The 11,217-nt window shown below is 33.4% G+C and overlaps 2 protein-coding genes across 2 annotated transcripts in view; both read left to right on the forward strand.

Annotated features, from left to right (window-relative positions):
* Positions 1-5,014, forward strand: part of LOC123318628 (death-associated inhibitor of apoptosis 1-like) — a 28,293-nt gene extending 23,279 nt beyond the window's left edge. The window contains exon 3 of the mRNA XM_044905300.1: positions 3,543-5,014. Coding sequence (XP_044761235.1) covers positions 3,543-4,576 — 1,034 coding nt within the window. The 3' untranslated portion in view covers positions 4,577-5,014. The remainder of the gene's footprint in view (positions 1-3,542) is intronic.
* A 1,731-nt stretch (positions 5,015-6,745) lies between these two features.
* LOC123318631 (glycine cleavage system H protein, mitochondrial) lies at positions 6,746-7,509 on the forward strand. Its single transcript, XM_044905304.1, has one exon. It carries the CDS (start codon positions 6,936-6,938, stop codon positions 7,428-7,430), a length of 495 nt encoding a protein of 164 aa, XP_044761239.1. The 5' UTR covers positions 6,746-6,935; the 3' UTR covers positions 7,431-7,509.
* The last annotated feature ends 3,708 nt before the right edge of the window (positions 7,510-11,217 follow it).

Below are 11,217 nucleotides of genomic sequence, written 5' to 3' on the forward strand. Positions count from 1 at the left end.
GCGAATATATTTCTGTCGATCGATACCTCATTGAATTTCAGAGTTCAGTCCCCTTTCCACTGTAACAAGAAATATGCCGTAAATCAGGCAACGCTGCAGACTTCAGACTTTGTCGATTTCGAAGTATTCTCGTCCACAGACTGTCGTGGTTGTGTGTTCTTGCGCGGGTTGAGTTGTCATATTTAGTTCGGTTAAAACTCAAAAAATTCATCAAAAATATGATCCGCCAGGCCCGAACCTAATTCTACTACACAATCAAGGTTAGTAAATGTATAATTTATCACTTTTTAACATTTCGGTTGCAAGAAAGAGGTAGAAAAAGTCGAAGTGGTAGTGATTGTTAGCCATATGTCAAATTATAGATCGGTTCGCCTTGTTCTACTTCAGAGCTTTATGTGATGTAGAAAAGAATTGTTTTCATATTGTATATGGGCTTTTCGTGTTAGTATTTCTAGCATTTGAACGTTGGGAATTTCGAAAACGTGATCTCCCGGCTTAGTCTGACAGAGACGGAAAGGCCGGATTGGCGATTCTGAGAATCGTCTGGAATGCTGCCTTAAGACTCTTTCTATCTCTGTCGTATATCTCTCCGTTCTTACTCCTACGGTATATTTTTTTCGTTTATCCGGCGCTCGGTCATTGATGTGATCTCGGTGGAATGTGGTAGGGCTAGGTTCTGTAAAGTTTCAGGGGATCGAGAGGCGAGAGGAAGATCGGAATGCTGGGAATCGTGAATGGGCTACTATCCCAGCGTAGTTGCCACGATGTTTTAATGAATATTGGTGTGTGAACCTCCTAAGAAGCGGCATATAAACGGAAAAAAGAAATTCTTCGCTGTAGGTTGTATCTTGCGAGAGAAAGCTTATCCGTTTCCAATACCCGTACTTGCGTTTCGTCTCCTTTCCAAGAGAATGGTGAAACTTCAACGGTTGCAGAAGAAATCGGGACCAAACCACCGTGCCATTTATGGATAGTCAGTTATTGGTCGTATTCATTACATAAACATGATTTTTCCATTGGGACAAAAAAGGAATTGACGCTCCAGTTTTGTTTCTCTAAACTTTAAGTTCTGAAGGTCGTTATTTGGAGGACCATAATTTATCAATTTTCTCTTACTATCACCTAGTATAATTGTACCAATAAATCTTCAAAATACAGTTAGGGATGTGAAATTATAACAGGAAAGGTTTAATTCCATAAGGATATGAATATCGCAAACCTTGAAAATCTTAATTAAGAAGCACTTCATTTTGTTTGTCATCGTCGACTAAGTAATGCCGGTTGTGCGGAACTGATGAAGACTAACAACTCAGAAACCGGTCTTCGTCCTACTGTTTCGATCGATGACGGCACGTTCCAGTGCAGTTCACTTCTTAATTTAGATTTTCACTAATCCATTAGGAATTATGTTGAATTAATTAAAAAATGCAAGGTCATCCAAAACGAAAGGAAAATTCAGAGACTGGGATACTACTTGTGATTATATGACGATTAGGTCTAATTTGCCTTATTCGAATGTTGCAAGAAGTGCCTTCAATTTCAAAGCTTCTTTTGGTCCTGTCAAAAAGGATAAGAAGAAATTTCAAAGTTCAAAATTGAAGGGAAAAATTGGTTATGAAACTGGCCGCTGATATTTCAAGATGCATGAATTGCAATTCTAATAAACTTGGTAACACTTTGACAAATTTTCAGAAAACGATTAAGAATAAATTACATATTACTATTATGAGTGAACTCACAACATTTATATAAAAGCTTTTTATAATTTCATTTAGTATCTCCTATTAGAGGACTTCTTTCGGTTTTGAATCACTTTGTATAAACTCAAAATCTTATCAGGAAAGGAAGTTTTTTCCAACATTTTATTGTATAGTACTTTGTAATTTTATATTTCGTTATGCTTTATGCTCATAAAATAAATACGTAGAGATCTTTGATGCAGGGTGACTCGTCCATTTTAGTCGGTATACAGGGTGGGTAAAATTCGTTGTCCACTGAGGGGATCTCGAGAAATATGAGAGCTAGAAGAAAACGAATAACACATTTCCGAGCTCTTTTAAAGAGAAACAAAGAATTGTGAAAACCGGAGACTCCTACGTTTCTTCGTTTTTGAGTTATTACCAAAAAATGAGATTTTGACGATTTCGTAAAGTTCTCATGACTTTTTGTCCTTGAAGTTACAAATCTGAAACTTGAACCCTCTACTGGCACTTTTTTGCGTAGAATCCACTGATGAGCTCAAAATATTTTTTCAATTCGAATCTTTCTTTTAAAAGCACACTTTTATTGAATTTGTTATTTTTTAATTCGAAAAAAATCTTTCGTCAGTAGATACTACGTATGAAAGTGCCTAAGAAGGTTCAAGTTTCAGATCTGTAACTTCAAAGAAAAAAAAGTTGTGAGAACTTTTCGAAATCGTCAAAATCTCATTTTTTCCTAATAACTCAAAAACGAAGAATCGTAGGAGGCTACGGTTTTCAACATTCTTCGTTTCTCTGAAAAAGAGCTAAGAAATGTGTCATCCGTTTTCTGCTAGCTAGCTAGCTAGTTCTCGAGATCCCCTCAGTAAACAACGAATTTTGCCCACCCTGTACACTAATTTTACTACTAAATTCGTATAAGAAAAATGGTAAAATTGGTTTGTAGCTTGTAGTTTAAATTCAGTACTTAATCAAGCTATCGTTCAGGATTATTTGATTTAGGAACATTTTGAATCAATTTTTCGTTGGAGATGGCCTTTGAAGTTATCTTTTTAAAATTAGGCTGAAAAACCTGATATATAATATATAACAAACATCTGAAGCAATCACCTCCAGAATATTTGGGATCGATTATGATAAGGAGGACAGATGTTTGTTTTTAATTGGTGTCCACTATCATTACACATTTTGACAAAATTCCTAAACGGAGTTATCATTGTGTGATACTTAAAAAGCCCATTAAGTATTTCACAACCGTGAAATGGAAAAATCCAGCGGAATAGCCAATTATTCCACTCGAAAATTTCGCATTAATTTGATATTTTCAAGGCTGATTTTCTCATTCTAATTCGACCAACTCTTACTGCACTTTTTATGAAATGGCGGTCATCGGAATATACACGTTTCTGACAAGCAGAAATCGTTTCCTGAGAAAGAGATAATCAGTTGATTGCGATGACTGGTCTGAATGTAAATAGGAATGTTTCTGTTTCCTAGAAATACCGATTAGAATGTCTGTTTGCTGATTTATCTAGGATTTTGAATGAACAGTATTATTAATAGTGTAAATTCACCTCCTAGAATCATGATAGGTATATCTGATTCGATCAAACAATAAAATGATAAAATTTTGGAAACTTTTACCTCTATATATATATATATATATAAGTTAAATTCTAGTTTCCAGGTTTCCTTAGTCCATTTTCGAATTATATTATCTTGTTCTACATTTCGTTGCTTTAATATTGTTGTCTAAATCTCCCACTTGTTTTACTTGATCGATTGCAATGTAAATTGAAAATAAGAAATGGATCGTTATATTCATTCATTTCTTTTTTCTAGGTAAGATAAAAGATAAAGAAAATATGACGTCACTTCTGCAGTTCAACAATCATTCATTGGGAAAAGACGTACTGGACAACGGCATCTCAATCCTCAACACGAAGTTACAAGTACATACGACAAAAGATCGACTGAAAACCTTTAAGAATTGGCCAAATAAACGTATTGATCCTAAAAAGCTCGCAGAAGCAGGTTTCTTTTACTGTGGCAGAGCAGATATCGTTGAGTGCTTCAAGTGCGGAATTAAGGGTCACAACTGGGTGGAGAATGATAAACCAATGGAAGATCATACAAGGTGGAACAAAGATTGCCCATTCGTGAGAGAAAACACGACCGAACACGACAATATACGGGTCAGACAAGGCCAAGACATCTGTGGTAATTTAGGTGTAGAAATCCTACCAAATTCTAGACCGGAAGACGTGACTGAGTCAGAAACTAGCCTGGAAAAATTAGGTATACAGAAGACCAAAGGTCCCAGCCACCCTGATCAAATTATATATGATACAAGGCTCGCAACATTCGAGAATTGGCCTAAGTCAATGAAACAAAAACCTCCAGAACTAGCAAATGCCGGTTTCTATTATCTTGGCGTTGGCGACCAAACACTTTGTTTCTTTTGTGGAGGTGGCCTTAAAGATTGGGACGAGGATGATGATCCTTGGGAACAGCACGCGTTGTGGTTTCCTAAATGTAATTTCCTATTGTTAAAGAAGACTCCTGCTTTTGTTGAAGCTGTTCAAAGGAAACACAAAGGTTTATTGTCGATTAAGAAAGACGAAACTGAAATTGAAGCAAGTTGTAGCTCTAATAGTGACACCAAAGAATCTTCTAGCAAACTGAGTTCAAATACAGAAGAGAGAAAATCTGAGGAAAGCTCTACGTTGTGCAAAATTTGCTTCAAAAATGAACTAGGTGTTGTTTTCTTGCCTTGTGGACATATGGTGGCTTGCATAGATTGTGCATCAGCCTTAAAAGAATGTGCAGTGTGTCGTAAAAACATTCAGGCCACAGTACGAGCATTCCTTTCGTAATATTCAATCTCTTCTTAAATTCTAGTCACCTTCTTTCGAAATCACTGAAGTGAAACTGTTAGTATTCTTCATATGTAATTATCAGTACAAATTACCCAAATTCCTTAGTACATATATGGGATTTTTCTGGTTATCACAGGTGATATGAACGAACACTTTTGTATAAATAATTAGATTCTTTCAATTTTGTAATGAGTTCACTGCATAATGCACTAGATCTTCTGCTTTCTACATATATAACTTCGCTATGGAAAAATGCAAGATCAAGCTGTTTTCTTTGATAACCAATGGGTGATTATAAAGAGCAACAAAAAAAACTTGATTTTATTCATTTGACATATTGATCGATAAAGGTGTTGTATCTATTATGTTTAACCTTTTCGCTTAGGTTTTCTAAAAGAACTATTTGTATATAATAATAATAAATGTATTTTTATAGAAACTGCCGATTCATTTGACCATTTCATCATAAATAATAGAATTATTTCATTTAATTTGGAATACTTGAATATATATCTTGTTGGGCGTATCCACCAGATCTGCCACCACTACAACATATTTCTTATCTCATTTTACAATAGTGAACTCTACAAGAACTTCTTTTTTTTCTTTTAGAGTTCAATGTTTTAAAATGAGATAAGAAATATGTTGTAGTGGTGACAGATCTAATCTGCCACTGTTTTAAAGGAAATTCACGGACTAATTTTTGTTATAACGAGTGTTGAAATAATTCGTAATCAAATATGCGATGGAATTTTGAAGATTCATATTCTGCGCTTGAACATAATATATTTTCTTAATCTTTTTAGGGTTTTCACTCCCAATCTCTAAAACAAAATCAATTGAAAAATGGAATAAACGATTTGCTCCTGCGTTAATTCTAGCACTAATTTGTCAGGAGTAATTGGAAAAAATTGTTGCCTGACAATGTACTGAAATTATAATTTTATATTGTAACGTTTCGGAGTCTATATCAGACGAAAATCAATTTTCGAAAATCTCTTGAATTTTATCTTTTATGTGACATTAATTGTCAATTATAATTTCAGATCTTTATTTTCAGTTTTCTTCAAGGAATATAACATGAACGCACATAATAGATTATGTTACGTGCCTAATATTATTTTTCATTATCCGTTGTTGCGCATCCACCACTTTTTTCCTCGATGTCGTTTGGACTTGAGATTTTTCGAAGTCTGAATTTTGATATTGTTCGGCTTCAACTTAACAAGAAGAAATGTAGAATGTGGAAGTAAATAATCATCAACATACATCTAAGGAATTTATGTGCGTGGCTACACTCATAAAATTTGAATATATCAAGCTCGAACATTGCTTATTCTGACAAATAGTGTACGTGTATAATTTCTAACGAAGAAGCAGTTAAATAAAGCTTCAGAAAAATGCAACCTGTTCCAAAAACGCCCTCAAGTAGACTATGAAATTTTGAGAGTTAAAGTTTTTTATATGAAATTTCAGGATCTAACGACAAATCTCAAAATTTCACGCACGTTCTACTTGAAATTATCAGGTGCGGTTAGTTCAGTTAAAAAATATTAATTTCTTAATTCTTTTGTCTCGAGTTTTAAAATATGGACTGAAAGCTATGGTACAACGTACAATTTGCCAATTTGTAAGCGCACCACATATATCTTCAACTTTTTGGGTTCAAATATTTTTTTCCGAAAGTAATTTCGATAAAAATATCTCTGTTATTATATTTTCAGTTCAGTATTTAGTTGAAGAATTGTATCCAGATAGATTTTCGATAGGGGTCACTTTCTAGCATGAATTACTGTGAGTTTTCTTAGGATAAAAAAGGGCAAGTAGGTCGTTTTTGCACATTGAACCCAAGTTAAAGTTTTTATGAAGTAGCGATATCAGTTATTCCACCTGAGAATATTTATACATCTTTCTCCATCCACATTGAATATTTAGTTTATCTTCCCCTATCATTACTACCGAAGAAGTGAAAAGACTAATAATTGGCAGTTTACACCCTGGGCCTGTTGTACGGCTAAGAATTTTGACGAGCTCCTACTCCTCATAAAAAACACAGTTTTCTGAGATTTTCATTCATACAAAACTCGATACATTCCAAAGATTAGTCTTTATAATCGAAGAGGAACTCTTTGCATAATTCTGTATTCTGTGATCATGTCAAACTTGACTGATTAACAAATTAACCTCTAAAATGACGAATTTGACTTTTACTGATTGGGTCGAATCGGAATTGGATTTATTAACAAATCTTCAGCTGGTTTTGTAATGATTCTGATAAGCATTCTGAAAATAAGTTTCTCCGGTTCGTAATTATAACACGATAAGAAAATAGTACATAGTTTCATACATCAGCAACATGTTGGTGCCACGAGTTTTAGCGAAATCTTTCAATTTGTTCAATAAAATAAAAGTGTCCTCTCCACTTGATAGAAGTATAAAAAAACTTTTACATTCGACAACTGTATTACTTGGAGAACGGAGGTTTACTGATAAGCATGAGTGGGTGGATGTTGAGGGAAAGGTGGGAACAATAGGAATATCCAAATATGCTCAAGAAGCACTTGGAGATGTTGTTTACGCACAGTTACCTGATATAGATTTGGTTGTTAAACAAAAAGACGAATGTGGGGCACTAGAAAGTGTGAAAGCAGCAAGTGAAATATTCAGTCCAGTATCTGGTAAAATAGTAGCAAAGAACACAGAAGTAGAAGAAACACCTTCGCTCATCAACACATCTTGCTATGATAAAGGTTGGTTATTTAAAGTTGAATTATCGGATGAAGCGGAAATCAAGAAACTTATGACTGAAGAACAGTATACTGAATTTTTGAAAGCTGATCAAGATCATTGAGTTTTAATTGATTAAATAAATCTGTGAATAATACTCTGTTTTGTAATTCATAAGTCAATAAATATAATGTATAGCTGTTGATGAGTTTTTGGTTAGTGCTTTCCTCTAGACATACTTTTTAGAGTGCTTCTAGGTATGTCTAGTTCCTTATTTCAATCTACAAAGTATTGAAAAACTCTCCAAAATATTGAACGAGAAGTCCTACCAAAGATCTGATTCCACAAGTTTCAGGATAAAACAGTACCTATTTGTTGAAATTTGATTTGAGATTGAAAGATGCAACTCTTCCGACCTTATTAAAATAAGGAATTTTTGGTAATTAAATCTTTTACAAAACGAATCTATTTTATTCAATTCCATAGAAATAATGTAATGTGATAATGTAAAAAGTTTCCTGTTTCAAAAAATTACAGTACCTACCTATCTTGTTATCTTCCTATTCTTCCTCTCTTTTATCATAATGCAAAAAGTGTCCCTCAAAGTGCAGTTGAGAAAGTAATTTCATAGGTTCAAAACTATTTTTGAAACCTTCAGAAATGTCTGAATATGATAATAATTTGTAACGAAGTTAAGAAGTGAGTATTTCGTCGATTGGTATTTTTATTACGTAATTTTTCCGCGTAATATTCTCATATAGATAGGTGTGTCCTTTATTCATTTATTATGCATTGCATAATGTGTAAATGGCCATTTGATACAAAATATAGGTATGTATATAAAGTAGAAGCAAACAAATTGTACAAAAAAATTCAAAATTCTACAATAAAAAAAAAACTAAATTTTTGAAAGCTGGTTATACAATACCGAAAACTGAAGATCAGGTGATATATCGTTACAGAGTGTTAAACTCGTATTAACTGCGGCAAACATTTTGATATTATAATACATAGATGATTAAGTGTCTGTATTAATATAAGTTATATCAGCCAAAGAATAGAGAGATCAGAGATCTAACTCTATAACGCTCTATAATCTTCGATATCACCTTATCTTCAGTTTTTGCGGTACCTATATCGTTAAATTCTTTGTAATTTTGAGAACCTCCGCAAAAATATAATGATTCCCCTGAATTTGTTGCAATGTTGGGATGAGTGATAGGTAAACATTTTTTGTGGGGAATGATGAAACAACATAATTTCATTAGGGAGTACCAAAAGGCGGAGTGATCAGATGAGGTGTCATCGTGTCATCCGATCAAAAAAATTCGTCAAGTGGGCTATGGAATTTTAAAGGTTGTGATAAACTTTCTGTTGTTATCTTTCAAATTTGATAAAACTACCAGTTTGTCTTTTGGATTTTCGCGAGAATCTGCTAGATAGCCGTTTGACTTGATCAATTTCAGAATAATTATGAATTGAATTGAATTTCATCAAATTTCTACGTTTTCAAAACAAGGGGCTAAAATGATGTATTTTTTATGAGATATATTTGAAACGTCACATTTTGAAATAACCATTTCAACGGTTTCCCAAAAAAAATAATGAAAAATAAAAATGTGTATTTAAAATTAGCGGATTTGAAGTGGATTGCACAAGTTGGCAACATCCACTGAAATATGCCTTGATAATAAAGGAGAAAAAATACATTATCTTGATGAGATAGACAAAGATGGCTGTCTATGAAGTCTGCGACGAACGAGGAAGGTCGTAAAATTTTATGGGATTTTTATGGCCGGTTGCAGTTGAAGCTCGCTAGTAAGTACGCGCCTGTAGATCAACAGCTGATTTTAATAAACAAGCTGATCGGACATTGTTCTTTTCATTGTCTTGTATGCGATGTTGCCAAATCGTAAACTCCGCACAAAGCGATTTAAATTTTAAAACCCCATATTTGAAGGATGATTTTGAATAGTTTTCGCGGTGAATCATGAATGAAACTCATAATTATTCAGTTTAAACTTGCATATGCAGTGATAACCCAAATTGAGGGGAATTCCCCATTGTTTCAACTTTACAAAAAATAATTTCAAATAAAACTTTCCTCTTTTTAAGTAGAGCATCTCCTAAAATTATTTAGAACTATACAAAGTGTTTCGTTTCTTCTGCACAGCTATCAACTTCGTTATTTTAAATTTTTGAATTCCTTGTCAAATTTGAATAGCAAACTCATATGAGTTTGCTAACACAACTATGTCTGAAATCTCAATGGTTTTCGGGTAACTTGACTTTTTATTAATATTTTGACAGTTTAAGGTACTTACATAAAAGGACGTCCCTATTCTATGTGAATTTTGCCGTTATCCGGGTAGTCCAACCGCTCATGAGCAACATATAAGCGAAGATTATAATTTTTGCATATAAGCGAGATTGACTGCGGGTTTCATAAAACTTTGATTTTTGATTGTCCTATCAACGATTTGACAGTCACTCGATTTCTAAAACGAAACACTGAAACATTTTCATTTCTGAATATATTGAAGAAGAAGCGATTGAGTAATTGAGAACAATTGAATGGACGTATGAGCATGATAATTTTATGCGAGAATGATATTTGGAGTGATCATGACTGAATTATCGATTGAAAACAAGTTGACGTACATTCGTCAATCAAGCTTTGATTCCCCGATCAAGCTTTATGAAACCCTGGGTTAATCTGATATTACTTCGTTTTAATAATTTTTTATACAGAATCACAGTTTGATTTGAATGATAGTATAATATATTATCTTGCTTTCTGTTTTCTAATTTTGCACACGATCTTAAGAAAGCAAGATAATATATTATACTATCATTCAAATCAAACTGTGATTCTGTATAAAAAATGATTAAAACGAAGTAATCAGATTAACCCAGGGTTTCATAAAGCTTGATCGGGGAATCAAAGCTTGATTGACGAATGTACGTCAACTTGTTTTCAATCGATAATTCAGTCATGATCACTCCAAATCACTATAGTGACATATGAGCATTACTTTACGAATAGGTTGGTATTATTCCGTTCAAGGATACACTTAGTTAAACCACACGTAAATAACATTCCATTTGTATATATTTCTCAATATTTTGTTGTCAATTTCATTATCTATTGCCCCCTAAGGATCATTATGGCGAGAGAGATATTATTTATTTATTTTATGAATAAGCTGATTTGAAATGGATGAGCTAAATTATATCGTATCGTAAATAGTACAGTTGTGCAAATACATCAGTATCGAAAAAAATTCCTTGATGAAATAACTATTCGATGGAACAAAAATAATGATTTTTCTATAAATTCTTCATAGCCCAGCCCAGGTTTTGGTTCCCAAAAACTGCTTACAAGCTGGAAATGGTTTCAAACGACAGGGGGCATCTCAAATATTAGTAAAGTGAAGTTTGCAAATATTTTCTGTCAGGGCTTAACTGTTGGGGACCGACTAACCTCGAAATTTTCGCTCTTTTTTTGTTTTTTCCTATTTCCACCCAGAAGAGAACATCAGACAAAAATTTTAGGAGGGAAGAAATAATCTTATACACTATATATTCTGAACTGTTCAGAATATATATTTGCACTATGGGTTTTCGAGATTTAAGGACAAACATTTGTTTCCGACTTCATTTGTAGAAAGAAAACAATTCTTTAAATGACAAAATGATTCAAATCATCCAAGTGGTTCAGCCATAATCGATCGCCAAAATTAGGTTATTCTTTCCTATTATTCTTTACTCAGCATGAAGAATGAAAGATTGACTTGTGACGTCCATATCATGTGTATTCAACGATATATGCTTTTTTATACTTAACTATTTTATGTGCAGCTACACAAACAGTATTTTTTCGGGTAGTTGGCTACTCCTCCTACACATAA

The sequence above is a fragment of the Coccinella septempunctata genome, chromosome 8, assembly GCF_907165205.1.
Source record: "Coccinella septempunctata chromosome 8, icCocSept1.1, whole genome shotgun sequence".
NCBI lineage: Eukaryota > Metazoa > Arthropoda > Insecta > Coleoptera > Coccinellidae > Coccinella > Coccinella septempunctata.